The sequence below is a fragment of the Diabrotica virgifera genome, chromosome 7, assembly GCF_917563875.1.
Source record: "Diabrotica virgifera virgifera chromosome 7, PGI_DIABVI_V3a".
Classification (NCBI taxonomy): Eukaryota; Metazoa; Arthropoda; class Insecta; order Coleoptera; family Chrysomelidae; genus Diabrotica; species Diabrotica virgifera.
Window position 1 is genome coordinate 227,348,292 of NC_065449.1, and position 21,789 is coordinate 227,370,080.

At 34.1% G+C, this 21,789-nt stretch overlaps 1 protein-coding gene and 1 long non-coding RNA gene across 4 annotated transcripts; one reads left to right on the top strand and one right to left on the bottom strand.

Moving 5' to 3' along the window:
- Positions 1 to 726: 726 nt before the first annotated feature.
- Positions 727 to 3,400, top strand: LOC126887642 (uncharacterized). Of its 2 annotated transcripts, none has more exons than XR_007699124.1 (4): positions 727 to 1,045; positions 1,241 to 1,545; positions 1,958 to 2,923; positions 2,996 to 3,400. It is a non-coding gene; the product is annotated as an uncharacterized LOC126887642 (long non-coding RNA). The 2 variants fall into 2 exon arrangements; XR_007699125.1 differs by having other exon boundaries at positions 727 to 1,041.
- A 5,151-nt stretch (positions 3,401 to 8,551) lies between these two features.
- LOC126887644 (uncharacterized) lies at positions 8,552 to 21,754 on the bottom strand. Of its 2 annotated transcripts, XM_050655251.1 has the most exons (4): positions 21,081 to 21,749; positions 20,818 to 21,018; positions 20,630 to 20,755; positions 8,552 to 14,145 (listed from the first exon to the last, which is right to left on the bottom strand). In XM_050655251.1, exons 1-4 carry the CDS (start codon positions 21,697 to 21,699, stop codon positions 11,819 to 11,821), a joined length of 3,273 nt encoding a protein of 1,090 aa, XP_050511208.1. In that variant the 5' UTR covers positions 21,700 to 21,749; the 3' UTR covers positions 8,552 to 11,818. The 2 variants fall into 2 exon arrangements, with proteins under 2 accessions (XP_050511208.1, XP_050511209.1); XM_050655252.1 differs by lacking the exon at positions 20,818 to 21,018 and having other exon boundaries at positions 21,081 to 21,754.
- Positions 21,755 to 21,789: the final 35 nt, after the last annotated feature.

Here is a 21,789-nt window from a genome sequence, read left to right on the forward strand (position 1 = left end):
ACCATCCCATTCACCAGGGGGCGCTCTAAACTAAAATTCAGAACATAATTTTTGAATTTGCCGCCTAAATTATTTTTGATTAACCTTAATAGCCAATGTTCGCAACGGACAAGGCAGTTAAATAAGAAGAAGAAATTTTTTGAATTTCCCGCCGGTTGGGCACATATTGGGCGCAATCGACAGATGGCGCCGAAACTCTCTCCCCAGATGTTAACACGGTACTTGCATTACTATGGGGGGTGTACTGTGCTCCACGCTAGGTACACCATAGCCTCCATACGGTACTTCCAATATTTAATATTATTTTATTCAAGTGGACAATAAAGGTAAAACACAAACAACTTTTGTTTCTTAATTATTTATTTATACAATGTGACATTTTACATAGAAATATGAGTATTTAATTTCGATTAAATATATATTTACTTGTTGAATTTATCGGCTGCACACAACAGCTGATCGGCCATTAGACCCAACAACAAAACGCGAAATAAAATGTGTATTTTAAAACTGTTGGATAAACAGTACCTACAATCAGAAAAATTTACCTTTAAAAAGGTACTCGATTATGAAATAATAAAAATATCAAAAAACACGACTGAATATCAGCTTTTTATGGTGACACAAACTAAACACAAACACCAAACACATCATATAACCGACCATATAAAATAAGTGAACGACAACCGACAACGAACGAACGAACACGAACACAGATTCACAGATAGCGCAGGATTTGTCAAAAGTCATGTTCCACCAATCACAATGCGGGAGAGATTAAATGTCCAGCAAACGACGGCAATGTTGCCAGACTCCTTTTAGCGGGAATTTTAAAATTTTATAGCAGTTCGCTTTTAAATTTGACAGTTCTGTTTTCTCAAGTCAAAAATCTTAACCTTACTTTTACAAGTGATTAGGATTATTATTATTATTTTATTTACATGTAAATTGAAACAATAAATATTGTGCTGTGTCATAATTTCAAACTCATTATGTTGCAGTCTTTTCCAGTTGATAAAATTGCAATTCAAAAACTTTTAGGTAGGTACGTGTAACTTCCACATTATTATTTATTTTGTAAGTAGGTATTAAGGTTGATGTTGATATCAAAAATTTAGATTTCAAAGATAGTTTTATGTAGGTAGATACTAATAGAGTAATACTAGATAATAGATTAGATACAAAGTAAGCTGTAAGTAGTATAACTACCCATGTAATCACCTGTTATGTTTTTTTTTAGATTTGCACTGTATGGCTAGCACAGGAAGAGAACAAGAGTACAAGAACATGAAACATCTTATTATGAATGTATATGTATGTGATCCTCAAAAAATTATTTTACAGAACAAGATAGAGAAAGAGCTTTAAAATCCCAAGGATCCTGCAAAATGTTTATTTGGTGTACTAGTCAAATAATAGTATCTAAAAATATTGAAACTATTTTAAAACAGATTACGGGCATGAGGATGATGTAGAGCACTTACATAACTACCAAAATCAGATAAATATCTCTTCAGAGTATATTTTGAGACTTTCTTCAAAAATGTAAGTAAAATATTTGCATATCGACGGCGGAAAGGCAGGACTTCGTAACTGAAAAAATTTTATAACATGAGTTACTTCAGTTTTCGCTTTAGAATAAGTGTATCAGCAGCTATTAAACAGCGATTACAGCTGGGATAGTTTCCAGAAGGCTTCCAAAAGGCTTTCCCAGCTCTAAAAGCTGTTTAATAGGTGCTGATACACTTATTCTAAAGCGAAAACCGAAGTAACTCATTTTATACAAATTTTTCAGTTATGAGGTCCTGCCTTTCCGCCGTCGATATACACAATATAATTTAAAACAAGAATGTTACCACTAAACCACTTTTTAAATATTAATCATGAATATTTACTAGAGTTTACAATTTCAAACTAGTGTGTTTGATTCTCCTATACCTATATTTTACTTTTTTAGTAAACTTCAGACTGTTCAGGATAGCATAATAGCATAGGAGGCGAATTAAAAAGAATTGATTTACTTACAAGAAAAGATATCACAAACATTAAACTCTCTTATGGCATTGATTTGAAAGATGGGTATATGTACAATGATGATGCAACCAGTGTTTATTTTTGGGTTGAATGCTTACAGACTCATGTCCAATATTATTTTACAAACAACAGGGAATACTAATGGATATTCATTCTGAATTTAACATTTATGATTTTTGTCTTATTTGCATGAATGCTGTGCCAAAAGGAAATGTTAATTAAGTTTGGTAAATCCTTTATCGCAATCGATGGAACTCATGGGCTCAATTCCTATTCCTGACTTTGAACTTATGATAGTATTAGTAAAAGATGAATTTGGGAATGGATTTTGTACTGCTTTCTTATTTTCAAATAGAAAAGATACCTACTTTAATTTACCAATTTTTTAAAATACATGTCTGTGTTGGTATTATATGTATAGTCAAATGTTTTCATATCAGGCATAATCTACACCTTTTACAATGCCTCGTCAAATGTAATGGGTATTGCTCCTAATAGACTGTTAAGTGCCTGGCACATAGATAGGGCATGGTAAGTAAATCTTAATAAAATATCTGATTCTGAAAAAAATCCTATTATGTATACAAGATGTATTAATGATGGTTTAGAGAGTATTAATAGCTTTTTGGGTAAACTTCTAAGTGATGCAGATACATACAATTTTAGTAAGTATTTCCAGTAGAACTACTGCAATAACATCCAACAATGGGCCTATTGTTACAGGAAGAGGTTGTGGAATTCATACCAATATGACCATTCAAAATTTTCATAAAATTTTGGATAAAAGGGTATCCATTAGTTGTTATCAGTTAAGTTTAAAACTTGGCACTGATGGAGAGCTATACCATAATATATAATAGGTATATCTCATAATATTACATCTCATATTGTTCACTACAGTAGTAATGAGTGAGCCTGCATACACAGAACCATAATAATATATTATAGTTCGTGTATGCAGGCTCACTCATTACAATAGTGAGCAATATGAGATATAACATATTATAGTATAAGTCTCTGTGCATGACCAGATTAACATGTTTGGTGCCCATCTCGAACAAGCTCCACTTGGCTGGTACCACATACTTAAATCATTTATTTAGTTACACAGTACTACTCACATAACTTATGTGTCATCAGTACCTTCTGTAAAACCTTCGTGATGCTACCCATACGTCATGGCCACTGAATGTGTTAAAGCTTGTTAATGTAGGAGAGTTATACTAAAATATATATCTTATATTATATTGCCTTAAATAGAAAAAATATCTTATTTAAATTGTATCCATGTAAGTTTTGATTTAATGAAATAAACCTTTTAATCAAAAAAGTGTTGTTTACTTGTGTACACCCAGCAATATCTTGATCATAGATAAATAATATAGTATTACTGGATCCTGATATGCAGACGCCAATAGGGCTTTTCATCGATTGTCATTTGTTTCGAGCTTCTGTCATGAGTCACATAATATTAATGTATCTACGTCATACGCCTTTGGTTTGTATCATTAGTATATACCAATAACGTACGACGTAGATATATTAATATTATGTGACACATGACAGAAGCTCGAAACAAATGACTGTGAATGAAATGCCCTATTGAATAGGGCTTTTCATCGATTGTCATTTGTTTCGAGCTTCGGTCAAGTGTCACATAATATTAATATATCTACGTCATATGCCTTTGGTTTGTATCATTGGCAATATCAATAACATATATGGCATAGATATATTAATATTAGACAACACATGACAGAAGCTCGAAACAAATGACTGAGTGAAAAGCCCTATATCATGTAAATACAAGTCATAAAGATGTCTTTCTACGGCTAAAATTTCACAGCCTAAAGACATAATTTATGTAACTTCTTAAGCCATCACAAAATGACTGCAATAAGAAAATAGAATTTATTAATTCGCCTCGCCCCCAGGCAAAGCCAAGGTGCTAGGCCACTAAGAATGTTTTTTCAATTTTTTTTATTTTGCGGCTTTAGCGCTTAGCTATTTAGCCAGATACATGATGAGAATTAATACTATTATAATACATATTAAAACTAAGCATTTTTTTAATTAACATTTTACATTAATTTTTTACTAAGCAACAACATTTTTATTTATTTAGTATTGTTTTGTATTTTGACGACACCCGACTTGGGCGTCGAAACGTTAATAAAATCATTTTTAGGTAAAATTGTGGCTTATTTCCCATTTGAATATACTTTACTATATTAAAACTAATTCAAATTACTAGTAATTTTATTAATATTCTGAATAATTATGTAACCACTTAATACTAAAATAAAAAAGTGTCCATCTATACTATCCCAACACATTTTCACCTTTGAAATCCTAAATTTCCATTCCCATTAAAAAATAATTTGTACTGTATAAGTATATTTCTTTTGAGCTTCATTTTTTTTTCAAAATACTGCAACATGAGTTTTAAATTATGACACAGTACAATACTTGTTTCAATATTTACATGTAAATAAAATAATCCTAATTACTTGTAAAAGTAAGGTTATATTAAAATTTAAGAATACAGAACTCTTTTAAAACCAAAGTGGCATTAGACTAATTTTAAAATTCCCGCTAAAAGGAAAAAGGTAAATCTGGCAACATTGCCGTCGTTTGCTGGACATTTAATCTCTCCCATCACAATGCCGACATCAGCGCCTCTGACTAAACGGAAGGAAAATAAATACGATTACATGTTTTTTATTAGAGTTAGCGGGGCATGCTGTCAATACGGATACGGATGGACCGGGACGGAATGGAAGCCATGCCCCGCTCACTCTAAATAAAAACATGTAATCGTATTTATTTTCCTTCCATTTAGTCAGAGGCGCTGATGTCGGCCTTGTGATTGGTGGAACATGACTTTTGACAAATCCTGCGCTATCTGTGAATCTGTGTTCGTTCGTTCGTTGTCGTTCACTTATTTTATATGAGGCGCGTTCCAAGTGACATGAAAACCGTCCTTCGTACTGCCCTCGTCATGCGCATTATAAAAAATGCGTTCCAAGCGAACATAAACGATGATTGGTATCGTACACCGTGTTGTTCCAAGCGATCCATGTACCGCTTCGAAATCGGTAACTGAACGGCCCTTTTGATACATGCCTTCAAGCAGAAACTATTTGTATTGACTTGCGCAGTTAGGATTGTTTTCATTTTTACTGGTCACTGCCACAGTACACCCCCCATAGTAATGCAAGTACCGTGTTAACATCTGGGGAGAGAGTTTCGGCGCCATCTGTCGATTGCGCCCAATATGTGCCCAACCGGCGGGAAATTCAAAAAATTTCTTCTTCTTATTTAACTGCCTTGTCCGTTGCGAACATTGGCTATTAAGGTTAATCAAAAATAATTTAGGCGGCAAATTCAAAAATTATGTTCTGAATTTTAGTTTAGAGCGCCCCCTGGTGAATGGGATGGTATATAGCCAACTGAGTGGGGTAGTATGGGCGCCAAATTCAAAAATTAGGATCTGAATTTTCGGCAGTAAATTCAAAAAGTGTGTTTTGAATGTGAATGAAAAATATAGTCGTAAAATAACAAATAAAAACTTATTCTATGCCAAAAAATATATTCTCTTACCAAGAATATACTATACACTTATGCATTATTATATTGCATAAGTGTACACTATATTTTTGGTCAGAGAAAATATATTTTTGGCATACAATAAGTTTTAATTTGTTATTTTATGACTCTATTTATTTTCCATTCACATTTAAAACATACTTTTTGAATTTACAGCCGAAAACATCTACATGTATGTATTATATAAATGTATCAGAAAGAGACTCATACGTTTTGGTACAAGATAAGTGTTTATTTATTATTTTATGGCTATATCTATTTTCCATTACGTTAAAACACTTTTGTCCATTTGAAAACAAAAAAAATAAAACATTCTTAAAAACTTATTTATTTCTGTAAATTACTTTATAAAATTATTTGAGCAATCAAAATTTGTATGGAATTACAGAAGTATAATATAGATATATTTTATAAGTGATTGCTACCATTCTGGTCTTCACCTATATCCTTGTGCAGGGATCCACGTTACACTCCATGGAAATAGGTCCCATTCTGAGCTTAGGCATCTATTCACCCTGACCTACAAAATGATAAATGGAATTACTCACGAGCAAGCAAGCAAAAAAAGTAAACCCACCTGTAGAGACTTGCATGCCCATATGGCCATTCAAGCATACAATTCATTGGGGTGAGAAGGATTGGTCCGAGTAAATCAGGGACCACTCATTCGAGCTCCAATGCTCTCCAGGCTTTCCTCCACCCCTTCCATAGCACGCTGATGCGCTATGGAAGGCTACTTTCATCAAAATGATTGCTAGATGAGAGTTCCGGCATAAAGAACCCTCATATGAAATATTTACCGAATAATGCTGAACCGTGTGAGGCACTTTAGTCCAGCTACGTCTTAACTGACGTATCATCGATTTGTTACTTGCCCGGGCGCCGAGTCCACGCTCTAGGCTTAGCCCAATTTGGTGACTAGGCGCAAATTACCCTAATGTGTGTGTGTGTGTGTGTGTGTATGTGTATGTATGTGTGTGTATGTGTGTGTGTGTGTGTTTTTTTTTTTTTTTTTTTTTTATAGAGGTAGGAAATACATTTACGTATCATCAGGACTAGGTGACCAGCCTGGTATGTCGGACTCGTGAGTTACAATACCGACTAAAACCCGTCCCCTTTCTTCTGCCTCTGTTTCCCCCGCGGACCTACCGTGAGGTATTACTGCGCGGGGGGAGGGTCTAGATTTTTTTTTTATTAATCTTTCTTCATGGTGTCAAAGTTTTCTTCTAATCGTCTCTATTTTCTGCTCGTGTTCTTTCAATTCGACGAAGTTCCTGGAGCACTTGCATCGCAAAGGTGCTTATGGCATCCCAAGCTGCTGTCGATAAAAGCATCGTTCCTACTAAAGTCTCTGGTCTTATTTGTTGGTTGATGATAATTTCGCAGCAAGTTGAAACGAGGACACACGAAGAACACGTGTTCCACGTCTTCACTTATTCCGAGACAGGATGGGCACTCTGGAGAGTCGTCATGTTTAAAGCGGTATAAGTATGCTCGAAAGCAGCCATGCCCTGAGAGCATCTGCGTCAAATAGTAATTGACCTCACCATGTTTGCGATTCAGCCAGAGATTTAGCTGTGGTATAAGACGATGTGTCCATCTGCCTTTTGTTGTGGAATCCCACTGTATTTGCCATCGTCTAATGCTGTTTTGGCGTTCTGTTCTTCTATGTTCACCTCTCTCATCTCTCTCATCTCTTTGTCGATAAAGGGTCTTCCTTTCTTCAGCTAATATTCCAATGGGTAACATTCCGGCTATGACGTGTATTGCATCATCTGATACTGTGCGGAATGCGCTGGCAACTCTCAATGCGCTTAAGCGATACACTGATGCAATCTTCCTCCGTGATTTTTGAGTTCCGAGGGCGTCAGCCCAAATGGATATTCCATAGGTTAATACTGATGTTATTACTGACGACAGTAACATTCTTCTGTTTTGTTTTGGGCCACCTATATTCGGCATTAGCCGTGACAAGGTTGTTCTGACTACTGACGCTTTAGCACTCACATGTTCTACCTGCTGCTTGAAACTTAGTTTGGTATCAATCATCACACCCAAGTAACGAATGAATGGTTGTGATGTAATTTCATGTTCTCCCATAGTCAGCGTAACAGTTTCTATCTGTTTCCTACTAGTAATAAGTACTGCCTCAGTTTTGTGCTTAGCTAATTTTAAATTAACTGTATTCATCCACTGGCAGATTCTCTCGAATATGATGTCAAACGTGAGATTTATTTCTTCAAGGTACTTTGTGACAATTACCACAGCCACGTCATCGGCATATGCCACGAGCTTAGCACCTCTTGGTAATTCTACCTTTAATAGTCCATCATACATAATATTCCACAAGAGAGGTCCTAGTACAGAACCTTGTGGTACTCCTCCAGTGATTTTGTATTCTTTCGGACCAGACTTTGTGTCATACTTTAAAAGTCCTAGTACAGAACCTTGTGGTACTCCTCCAGTGATTTTGTATTCTTTCGGACCAGACTTTGTGTCATACTTTAAAAGTCGATCAGTGAAGTAGCTCGTCACTATTCTCGTTAAATATGCCGGTACATTCATTTCGATAAGACCTCGCATAATGCAATCCCAGTTGGCGGAGTTAAAAGCATTTTTGATATCCAATGTGGCTACCAAACAATACTTCTTCGTGCCATTTTTCCATCTGGTCCCTGCAATCGCCTGTTTAGCTGTGTTAATGTTATGAGCTTTATTATTGATTTATTTAGTTATATAAGGGATTACCCCCATTACAGAAACAAATATATGCTAACATACAGTATAAAATCAATCTCTATAATTTCTTATAAACTAGAGTAAAATTAAAGTCTTAATTACACATTAAACAAAATATAAACAATTATATGTGACACAAATGAATTATTAAAATAAACAAAAAAGTACCTAGATCTGTCAAGCTCTTTTAATCTGATTCTTAAAATTATAATAAACAAAATATACAGAAATATGCAAAAAAATACAAAAAAAATATGCTAATATACAGTATTGAAGAAAAACTGAGAATAATAGAAAGAAACATTATGAGCAGAATACATGGTCCAATTAAGACAGATCAAGGAGAAATACGAATTTTGATGAATCACGAAATAAGAAATTTAATGGAAGGAGATGACATTGTGGGATTCAGTCAAGCACAAAGACTAAAATGGTTTGGCCACATCCAAAGAAGAGGAGCGGATGAATTAATTAGGCAGATAACAAATTGGACGCCAGTAATAAACAGACCTATAGGAAGACCGAAAATAAGATGGGAAGATCAACTGCGAGAGGATATATCCAATATGGAAATTACAAGCTGGACACCAAGTGGTTGATGCTAAAAGATGAGAAAGAAGGTCTATTCAGGGAAAGAATAGTAGACAAGATGGCCAGTAGTATTAGAGAGACTGCTACTGAAATACTTGGGAAAACGTCAGGAAAACATTTTCGAGGATAAAGAGACTTGGTGGTGGTCAAACGAAGTACAAGGAAAAATAAAAAAGAAGGGAAAATTATATAAAAAGTGACAAGAAACCAGATCCGACACAGATTTTCAAAACGATATGATCGCGAAACGAAAATAATAAAATACTAGTTCACGAAAAGGATGTCAAAAAGAGATGGAGGATGTACTTTGACAGCTTATTAAATGAAGAATTTGACAGACAGCCTGTGGAGTCAGTAACAGTAATGGTCAACACAATATCAAACGAGGAAGTGGCTAAAGCGCTTCAAAAAATAAAGAAAGGAAAAGCAGTAGGACCAGATGATATTCCTGGGGAAGTATGGAGAGCATTGGGAGAGACAGGAACAAGGTGGCTAGCAGGTTTATTTAATAGAATTATGGAAGTTGGACAAATGCCAGATGAATGGAGAAGCAGTATACTAGTACCTGTCTACAAAAAACAAGGGCGATATACAACAATGTACAAACTCCAGGGCTATAAAACTGCTTAGCCACACCATGAAAATATGGGAAAGAGTAATTGATAGACGGATACGTGAAGAGACTGAAATATCCTAGAATCAATTTGGCTTTATGCAGGGTAGATCAACAACAAATGCAATTTTTATTATAAGGCAGTTGATGGAAAAATACAAGAGTAAAGAAACAAACGCTCATATAGTATTCATTGATCTTGAGAAAACATATGATAGAGTTCCTCGAGAGATTCTGTGGTGGGCACTCAACAAGAAAGAAGTCCCTGGCGAATATGTAAAGATTGTGAGAGATATGTATGAGGGAGTAACGACTAGTGTTAGAACAGGTGTGGGAGAGACATAAATTTCATGTGAAAGTATGATTGCACCAACGCTCGGTGCTTAGTCCGTAATTTTTCTCATTAGTTTTGGACCAGATAACAGCGAAACTACAGGGTAACATTCCATGGTGCTTAATGTATGCTGATGATGCCTTGTTAGTAGGAAATAGTGAAAGAGACAAATATACAAAATATACAAAAAAAATATGCTAACATACATTATAAAATCAATCTCTATAATTTCTTATAAACTAGAGTACAATTAAAGTCTTAATTACACATTAAACAAAATATTAACAATTATATGTGACACAAATGAATTATTAAAATAAACAAAAAAGTATCTACATAATTACCTATACGAAATTATAATGTCTTCAAATTATTCATCTATATAGTAAAATATATAATGCATAATAAAAGTGTACTAACTATGTAACTATCTACAACAGAGAGTGAGATAAGGAGGCACCATTTCTCCCAAACTATTCCCCTTACTCCAGAAAATATTTTTAAGAAATTAGAATGGGACAAATGTGTAAACATCAACGTATCATAATTAAACCATTTGAAAACATAGTTTTATTAGAACATATTCAAGAACTAACTGAAATGTTACAACAATTAAATGTAGTTTCGAGAGCTGTAAGCTTAAAAATGAACTACAATAAAACAAAAATAAAGAGCTAGAATCAGACGAACATAACAATACAAAATCATAGCACAGAAAATGTTGAACATTATGTATACAAGGGCCATGTCATCAAACTGGGAAAACCAAATCCGGATGCTGAAATTAAAATAACACAACAGACATGGGCCACTTTTGGTAAACCAGCATATATCTTGAAAAGCACCTCCATTTCTATAAACATACATCGCACATGCATACTACCAGTTTGTACATACAAATTGGAGTGGATCATGGATATCATGGAACAAATTTAAAAAATGAAATGATGTTGGGCCGGTCACACAGTCAATTTCACAGTCACAGGTATGATGATAGCTGGTGGGTACAGAAAATTCTAGAATGGAGACCAAGGAGGATGAAATAAGCATGGGAAGACTCAAGAGATGGGTAGATGACATAAGAGCAGTGGCAGGCAAACAGTGGATCAGAATGGCGCAAGATAGAAAAGGATGGAAGCAATTGTGAGAAGCAAAATGGTTGGGAAAGTAGAAAATATCTATCGTGCTATGCATTAAGAGTATAAGTCAAAAATGGCAATTTTTCACTTCAGCCCTTCAAAGTTTTTATTAACATTGCTGAAATAACTATACAACTAAATAAACATCAAAATGGTGATGAAATATGATTCATAACTGTAGTAATTAACTATTTTACTTTCTATTTTGATAATAATTGATTATAAAATTCAAAATAGTACATAGCACGTTAGATATGTAAAACAATAAAAATAATGCTTGAGATTCATATGAGTCCAGTAAATGAAAAACACACAAAATGTTATTTGCTAAAAACAAAATGGAAATATTAAAATGTAAATGGAAATTGTCTACAAACAAAAACAGATGACTTTTTGTAAAAATGTATCAAGTATGATAAGCATAAAGTTTTAATGAAGGAGCTTCTCAAAATTCATTGAAGAGAACAATGACATACAATTTTGTCTAGTTTTACATTGGAACTGATAAATCTGTATTTCTGGACCTTGCAGGTAAACTACACTCTGTCATTTCAAGCAACTGTGAAGTAGAGCACTTTGAATGTCATAAAAATCTGATATATCCCATAATTATTGTTCGAAAGACAATGTGACCATATTTTAATGATATTATATAACCAATTTGTATATTCCAACTAATAAAATAAATAGATTAATTAAAGGAACTTATTCAAAACAACACCATGTGGACATAGCGTAGATTACCTCTGAGGTCCAGATTTATGATCGGTCCTTAAAAAATTGTTTTCTCCTTTTTTCATATTTTCTATAAGCAACCAATTTTATAGGATCTGTCTTAGTATATTCTGACTTACTTTTTATACCATTAATAAATTTCTGGTCTTTGCCATTTAGAATTGTATTTACACTTTTACACCACATATATACAGAAAGTCTAACAATAAATTTACACAGATTTGAACCAACATTTGAATGTATTTTACAATTGAATACTGAAAATGTTAAAAGTTTATCTTTATTAAGTTGTTCACACAATATAGAGTGTAAAGGTTGCATATGACAGACCCTTGGAATTAGGTAAAACAATTTTGCAAGGGCCTCAGATACATAATGAGTCAACAAATTCCCAGGCACTGTTAAATTTGACATATTATATTGCCTGGCTTCAATAAATTCTGTATCTCCTTTCTTGTCTCTAAATAACATATTGTATTTACATTGCTCACATGAAACCTTCTTCAATACTTTTTTTGCTACATATCCTGCAACATAAGTTACAGTACACCTTCCCACCCGAGTTTTCTTAACATTTGAAACTGACATAGGAAGTGAATAATTAAGGTCAGGTACTAAAGGTGTACAACCTGGTAATACCTCACCAGTTAAAAAAAAACGTAAGGTGTCTAGTGCTCCCTCACTAACATCTTTTTCACAATTGCTTTCAGGTGAATGGAAAGACATAAAATTATTTATAACCAAAGCTTTGAAGGTGGTTATAGCATCTGACACACTTACTGAATTATCTGTAGCTCTATAACTTCTAATTAACCCGAAAAAATTTTCTAAAGCATCTTGCTGAAATGCTCTTAACAGTAAGTAATTATTATTAGTTTTTAATAATTTGTTCTTTAAATATAAAAATCCACGAATGGTAAAATTCAAATTTTTTAATGATGGTACAGAAACAAATTTCTGTTTCTTTCTATCAAAGAATTTCATTTTGTTTAAAACAGTTAAAGATCGTTTCCAAAATTGATCATGGTTTGATGTTAAGGTAACACCACCTTTCAAAGGTTTGCTTACAGGAGCAGTTTTCTGATTGGAATTCAAAGAATCAAAAAGTTCATCTAAAAATAAAATTATACGACCTGTATCTGCCACTTCACTACACAGATTCACTTCAGCTTTCCACTCTACAAGTTTCACCATTAAACTTCCAACTTGGTGACTGAAGACTTGCATGCAGTTCTTCACTTTCATCTTTTTGATTTTGTTCCTCAACACATGTTCGTCTGTTAATTTTGGGCAAATTCTTAAGGGCTCCGATGCATCCAGCTGGTAGAATTGCTCTATGTGGTCCCATTTAGCAATACCCTTCTTTCCATGAAGCTCGAAATGTAGATCCTTGTTTAATAAGTTGTTCCTCAAGCCTTTAAATAGGTGTGGGGTATCATAGAGAGGAACAATTTCTTTGCCATTAACAAGAAATCCAAAATATTGATAGTCTTGTCCTATTCTTAAATATTCCGTCCGGGATTCCTGAATTAATAAGTTGACTGCTGCTGCATTTGGTCCTCCTTGGTCGCATACTGTGGCTACAACAGTTAATCCAATATTTTGCAGTTGTTTAATTACGTCGATTATCAAGTTTTTTAATTTTCTACTTTTTGTAGCTCCATCACTAAATGTATAACAGATTGGCTGCTTCCATTGTTTGTAAATACCTTTAATCATAAACACATTTATATAGTTGGCAAAATTTGGGCACCTTTCAGTACCATAATCTTCTAACCCCTCTATCTTATCTTCTTTTTGGTTGTATTGTAGACGTGTTGACAAAAACATTTCATCGAACATTAATACACAGTGCCGGTCCCTTGGCGTCATTTTGTGGACACTCTTTTGTAACATCTCAAACATGATCTCATTAATTCCAGGATTTAATTTAATCTTATTCAATAAATTTGTCAACGTTCTTTTAGATGGCAAAGAAAAAATTTTTGACAGCAGTTTGTACCCTTTTCCACTTCCTTTAAATAGTGTTAGAGCCAGGACCTTCTCATCTATGGTAAATTTTCTTCCCTTCAGTTTTTGTTGTTGGGTACGAATTTGAGACAAAATAAATGTATATGTTAATGGATTAACCTGCTCAGCCAATTTTCTAAATGGTACTGTTTCTGATAAACGTTTAGCAGCCTGTAATTTTTCTTGGTAACTTGATAATCTATATGCCAACTTATGAATTCTATTACTTGATGCAACAATTTTTGTATACATTTTCCTTTTCTTTGGTGTTAAGTACTGCTTCCTTGAAATTTGTATACTTTTTAAAATGCCTCTCCTTGCCTTCCTGCCTTGCTGTTTGCCTATAACAATGCAATAATATTACAATTAAAAACATTTTTAAACTACAGTAAAACCTGTGTTAACGGCCACCTGCCAAAAGCGGCCAGTGTAAAAATTCCCCTTACCAATTATATGTAGACTACAAAAACTGGCAATACCGGACACCTTTATGTATCGGCCAATAGTTCTTTCATTTTTAGTGGCCGTTACTGACAGGTTTCACTGTATTTCAAACATTTTTGCAAAACATTACAAAACATACAAATATTTGCAAACATACAAAACATGATTAGAGAGTTATCAAGTAACTCTAGGAGAATACGGTAACGTTATTTTAGCAATGGAGCATGCGCAGTATGAATATTGAATAACGGAACTGATTTTAACGTTAACGGGCTGCAGCGATATGAAAATGGTTATTCATTTTTAATTATAATGTACTTCTTCATCATGAGTAATTATGTATTGTCTTTTAAATGTGTATTTATTTTTGTAATTAGTATCAACTTGAAATGATAATATACATTTATCGTTTAAGGTATGACTATGTTTTGACTCTAAAATAAATGTTTTAAAAATCGAATCCTGCCTCTTTCGGTTAGTAACTACCCATGGATATCACAAATTGTGCTTACTGATAGGTTTGTTCGTAGAATGATCAGCAACTCTTGCCAACCATCAGACACATGTGCATTCGTAGTCTATGAATGCTAACTATTAACTGCACAACGCTAACTGTTAACTGCTCATGCATCTTATGGTTGGCAGCAGTTGCTAATCGTTTGTGTCGTACTATGAACAAACCTATTAGGTCTGGATCCCGTGTACCAAAAAAATTGATTAATAGCAAGCTGAAAATTTGTTAATAGCTTAACGGTGTCCAGTTGGACAAACTTTGATGTATTGTGGCACTGGAACAGGGGTAGTTTTAATTGTGAAACAGTTTGGAAACTCAGATTTGGAACATCAGATTACGAAAACATCCCATATATTTTGTCGGACAGAACATCCAATTGATCTGTTACCCTTTCATTAAATTCTCATGCAAAAATCAGACTGCTATTACTAACCAACATGATTCCTGTAGTTTGACATGGTCTTCGTGTTCTACTCATTAAAATGCCCAGTTGGCGATTTTTTCACCAGTCTGGTTTTTGCATGAGAGTTTAATGAATTGTAACAAATCAATTGGAAGTTTTATCTGACAAATTACATAAACATTTTCGTAGTTTGACGTTCCAAATTTTTAACCTGTTCCACAGTTAAAACTTCTAGTGTTCCCATACATCAAAGTTTGTCGGACTAGACACTGTTAAGCTATTAACACCTTGATGGACAGAGACGCTGTGCAGCGTCTTTTTTTAAAATTGTGTTGTGGCAGAACGCTGTGAAGCGTCCTTAACAAAATCTAATATCGTGGCAGAACGCTGTACCGCGTTATAATTATAATATAAATACATGGTAACACGTAAGCCACTGTCATAGAATACCTATCTATACCTTCCAATCTGTTACCCGTCTGGTAAATTCCACCTCTCTATTTCACCCCACCCATTTAAAGTATCTAACCGGCTAAGTCACACGCGAAGCTGTACAGCGTCGCCAGTTATATTGAAGTATGCGGTGTGTGTTGTACTGTGCCGCAGATAGTAAAACACGTGGTTAGGTTAGGTTGAATACGAGTTTTACTCGAAAAATGTAAGTAAAAAATAAATTTATTTAGTGTGATATTTTTGTGCCTAATATTTTATGTTATTATAGTAGGATGTATAATTTAAAATATATTATTTTGCTTTCAGATGGCGGACCGTGACCCGTATAAGAGAGAACAGCAGCGGTTGATTCAGCTGTATGACGATATTACGTCGGATGAAGAGAACTCAGATGCTGCTTATGAGGGAGAGTTCAGCTCAGATGAAAACTATGTACCCAGTGAGTCGTCTGCCTCGCAGTCAGATGAAAGTGAAGACTCTGATTTAAACGAACTCCCCGAGCTCTCCAATGTAGAGACGTCTAATAATACTCTTCACAATCCCCAGCAATATAATCTGCCAGAGGAAAGTGAAGTAGAAGAGCCCGACGCATTGGACCAGGATTCCCAGAAAATTATTCAGAAATCTCAAGACAGTATACCCCTACAAGCACTGCAGAATCAAAATTCTGATTCTTCAGATGACATAGATACAGAATGGGAGTTTACAACTGCAGATATACCAGATTTCAACTTTGATGAATCCACTAATCGTCTGAAAATTAATTTAAATGCAGAAGATAGTCCAAAAGATGTTTTTGAATACCTATTTACCGATGACATAATGAGCTATTTGGTGGAATGTACCAACAATTATGGAGAAGATTTAACAAGATCTAATAGACCCAAAACAAGGAATGCTCGAGATAATAGTTTTAGACCTGTGACTATCGACGAAATGAAGAAATTTTTGGCACTGTGTTTATTGCAGGGTCAAATTACAACTTCAAACATGCGCAGGTTGTTTTCATATGGAGATGTATTGTACTTTCATCCAATTTTTAGTTACATTATGTCAGGAAGAAGGTTTGAAAAAATATTGAGAACTTTAAATTGCTCTTCGAGAACCGCAAAACATAAAGAAAAGATTCAAGCATTCTTAGACATGCTTATAGCCAAATTCCACAATGCTTATGGACCGTCTAAAGAGTTGTCTTTAGATGAATCCCTCTTACATTTTCGTGGCAGGCTTGGATTTAGAGTTTACCTCAAAAATAAAAAGGCACGTTACGGCATTAAGTTTTATGAACTGACAACCTCCGATGGGTATCTTTTAAATACTGAAATGTATAGTGGGGATATTCAAAACGCTTCCGATGTGGGAACTACAAAAGTAGAAGCTATAGTTATGAGGTTGATGAAGCCTTACCTCATGAAAGGACACGAACTGTTTATGGACAACTTTTATAATAGTTCTATATTATCTGAAAAGTTATTAAGCTTAAAAACTCATACTAATGGAACTCTCCGGTCAAATCGCAGGAATAACCCCAAGGAACTTATAAAGAAAAAACTCAAGAAGGGTGAACATTTCTGGATGCGTAAAAAGAATGTCTACGTTTCCAAATGGCGTGATAAGCGCGATGTTCTTGTTATCACCACAAGAAATCACCCACGATTGATACAAGTGAAAAACAGATATGGCCATGAGAAAATAAAACCTGAAGAAGTTGATGTTTATAATCGTCATATGTCAGGCATCGACAGGTGTGATCAGATGACCTCAACTTATTCAACGCCAAGGAAAACGATACGTTGGTATAAGAAGGTAATTTTCCATTTATTAGATGTAACTGTATGGAACTCTTTCTACTTATACCGAAAATATTGTAAAAATAATTCCAAGACGTACAGATATTTAGAGTTCCGTGACAGTCTCATTAAATCCTATTTGAAGTTACCACCAGGTTTAGAAGCAAAGAATTTAGTTCGTCGAGAAAAACATGATAACAGGTTACCGGAAAATTCAAACTACGAGCCTGAATGTTTCACAAATGAAACAAACTTAGCAAATCATTGGCCTGAAAGAAATCCAGGCATTCCAAGTGCAAAATCGAATAAGAAAAAAGTGTTTTTGAAGTGTAGACTGTGTGCCAAAAAAGGTCAACGGAAAGAATCAGGATATAGATGTAAAGGATGTCCCCAGAAGCCTCCGTTATGTCCAGACTGTTTTGAAGAGTGGCACGAAATAACAAAAAATCAAGAATAATTTTTTAGATATCTTTGTATAAGTTAGCTTTATGCGTAAACTATGTTGATATAAATTAATATTTTTGACTTCTGAATACGTTTTAAGAATCATTATGTCTTTTTGGTTTCTTTAAATAAATATTGCTTTATTTAAATACGTTTTCTTAATGAAAAATATTTCGCTGATAGACGTCGAGTCACTGCATGTATTAGGTTGAAAACGACAATAGGCACAACGCTGTATGACGTCGAACGCATATCAGCGTTCCGCCAAGATAGACTTAATACTAGTCTTATATTGTGGCAGAACGCTGATAAGCGTTAAAACTTAAACAATATTTTCTGTAAAATTTTAATACTTGGAGTAAAATTTCAGGTCGCCCTAGTTATATTTCATCCTTTTGAATAATAATATCGACAAAAAGGGCACTGTACAAATTGACCATTTTTGAAAAACTTAGGTGTCCGTCAAGGTGTTAATAAATTTACAGCTTGCTATTAATCAACTTTTTTTGGTACGCGGGATCCAGGTCTATATGGAATAAATAAATAACAAAACAAATTCCCTGTCAAAACTGCATTTATTTTGAATAGAATGAAAAACAAAATAATATTGTTTTAACAAAATAGGGGATAAATGTTAAAATTTAGTATTAATAAAGTTTGTCACATTGGCCTAAAATTAATGTCACTAGTTACGTTAGTGTCACATATAAATAATTGTAATAATATTAATAAAAACCATAATTCCTAGCATGAGTGCGTCCTGTTTTTTGATAATTTAGTTAAGCAAGGAAACGTAAATGAGTTTCTAATAGGGCTTTTCATCGATTGTCATTTGTTTCGAGCTTCTGTTAGATGTTGTATAATCGTGTATAATATTACTATAAACGGATTATACGACACATGACAGAAGCCCACAACAAATGACTGTGAATAAAAATCCCTACAAGGGAACACGAAAAAAATTAACATTATCCGATCAGCTCGACTTCCACAGTTCACTACTATACAAGTTACAGGCATGTTTTCAGCACTTAAAATCACCAAAAACGAAAAGTTTATAAAATAATCAATCTAATGAATGTCTTTAAATACTATATTAAGCTCAAAATCACGACAAAAAACAAATTAAAATTAACATTATTCTGATCAGTTGGACTTCCACAATTCACTACTATAACAATTCACAGGCATGTTGTCAGCACTCAAAATCACCAAAAACGTAAAGTTTATAAAATAATTAATCTACTGAATGTCTAAATACTATATTAGCTCAAAATCAGGACAAAAAACAAATTAAAATTAACATTATCCCGATCAGTTGGACCTCCACAGTTCACTACTATACAAGTCACAGGCACGTTGTCAGCACTCAAAATCACCAAAAACGTAAAGTTTATAAAATAATTAATCTAATGAATGTCTTTAAATACTATACTACCTCAAAATCACGACAAAAAACAAATAAGAAAAATCAATAATTACATTGAGTTTAGGTTAAGAACAGTTTTGTGTGCCAACCAATGAACTGTCAATACGGAACAATATATACAATTTAAATTCCCGCCATATTTTTTCAATGTTCAACACGTTTGCAAAGTTCAACTTAAATATCTTATGTTTGCAAAAATGGCAACCGCTTTCCAAACATGTTTGACGTTAGCAAGTCGTTCAGAACCATAAAGCGCAAACTGATTGCCAACGTTTGCATCTGGTGAACGCGCCCATATGTATCTTGGGTAAAACAAACCAAAAATAGAAAAAAAATTAAACAAATTTAATTATATTGCTGTCAAATACAACATTTAGTGACTGACAGCTACCAACTTTTAACGTGAACGTCAAGCACAAATTCTACCACTTGATAACTCTAAAATTACATATACGTTAAAACTTATACCGTATAAAAATAGCGTTTACGTGTCAAAATAACGGATGGATAGAATTTTACTTGATAACTCTCTATTAACCCTAAACCTTATGTAGGTTCCATGTATGCGTAAGGGTGGGTAAAAAATGTCCACCTAAAAAATAGCTACAGTAAAAACTATGTTACCAGCCACCTGCCAAAATCGACCACCTGTACTAACGACCAGTTTAAAAATTCCCCAAACCGTTATATGTAGACTACAAAAACTGGTAATACCAGCCACCTTGCTATAACAGCCAATAGTTCTTTCATTTTTAGTGGCCGTTACTGACAGGTTTTACTGTAATACTGAGAATTGTTACAAATGGATTAAACTTAAGAATCTTATGCTTAGTAGACACAGCATTTCCTAAAATATTAATATAAACGATATAAGTACAAACCTTCAACAAAATTACAATGTAAATCAAAATTAAAATACTAGTAAAAATCAGTAATTCAGATCTGTCGATTTTCTCCACATTCTTCCTCTCAGCCTTCTCATTAGTGTGGCAGATAATTGTGTCGATTATGTAAGTGTAAGTCAATAATTATGTGGATTATGTTCCTGCCAACGAGAAATTATACAGAAACCTTTAGTAATAAGTTTTACCAACCCAGGGTGGACATTTTGTGCCCACCCATATTTAACTAAAAATATTACTTTTATTTTCAAAAATATTGGTAGAACCCAATTTACATTCCATATAGGGCAGACTTTTTAACAATAAATAATTTTTGAAAAATTTTGGAACACCTAATAAATATGTTACAAGGGAATGTACATTAAGTGGACTTTTTATCCACCCTTGGGCATTTAAGGGTTAGACCCACCCTTGGGTATTTACTATTAGAATAATTAATTACTTACCACCAGCATTTCTGTCTTGCTCCATATTGTCAGATAAGTCTTGCTGGGAAGTAGAAGGCCTGGCATTTCTGTCTTGCTCCATATTATCAGATAGGTCTTGCTGGTAAGTAGGAGACTTGGCATAATCTAGATAAATAAGAATATTATTACAATTAAGAATTTAGTTAAGGCACATTTTTATATATTACCATGATCAATAAACCTCTTTTTGGCTGGAGTTTCCTCAATATCTGTTTCCATTATGTCTTGCTGGGAAGTAGAAGGTCTGGCATTTCTGTCTTGCTCCATATTATTAGATAAATCTTGCTGGGAAGTAGAAGGCCTAGCATTTCTGTCTTGGTCCATATTATCAGATAGGTCTTGCTGGGAAGTAGGAGACTTGGCATAATCTAGATAAATAAGAATATTATTACAATTAAGAATTTAGTTAAGGCACATTTTTATATATTACCATGATCAATAAACCTCTTTTTGGCTGGAGTTTCCTCAATATCTCTTTCCATTATGTCTTGCTGGGAAGTAGAAGGTCTGGCATTTCTGTCTTGCTCCATATTACTAGATAAATCTTGCTGGGAAGTAGAAGGCCTGGCATTTCTGTCTTGCTCCATATTTCTGTCTTGCTGGGAAGTAGAAGGCCTGACATAACCTAAATAATTTTCTTCATCCTGATAATCTGAGGTACATTTCTTACTTTGTGGCGGTAAAAATAAGCGCGGGATGGCCCCTTTGATAATTCCTCTCCTTCCAGATTTCACGTCTGGTACCCTATCTTCTTCTTTAAAATGCCTAGAACAAATACAAAAATTCTTGTAAACACGTAGTGGTGTATACTTACTTAATCGATTCGTTTTGATTAGTTTCAACCATTCCAAAAACATGTCCATCGCATCATGTGGATTTGGAAAACGAAATCGTTTGCTTGTTGAATCGGTGCAACCAGGAACGCAACATTTTTTAAGTCTTGTTGTATGTTGTTCCATTTCAATAATGGTAAAACTCTGTCTTAGCTCAATTTTTAAAAAAACAAAACAAGACAAAATCAACACAAAGCAATTTGTAATGGCGTACATGCGTACATATTACAATAGAAATTGTGATAGCAAATCAACAAATCCCGCCAGCAAATGTGTCATGCGCAACGAAGTCATGTCATGCGTCAT

Excerpts from the sequence above, each read along its gene's own strand:
- LOC126887644 (XM_050655251.1), bottom strand. The coding sequence starts at position 21,699 with ATGTACGCCATTACAAATTGCTTTGTGTTGATTTTGTCTTGTTTTGTT. Across the intron at positions 21,019-21,080 it reads AAAGAGGTTTATTGATCATG|ATTATGCCAAGTCTCCTACT; the intron begins GTAATATATAAA and ends TTATTTATCTAG. Across the intron at positions 14,146-20,629 it reads GCAAGACAGAAATGCTGGTG|GCAAACAGCAAGGCAGGAAG; the intron begins GTAAGTAATTAA and ends GCATTGTTATAG.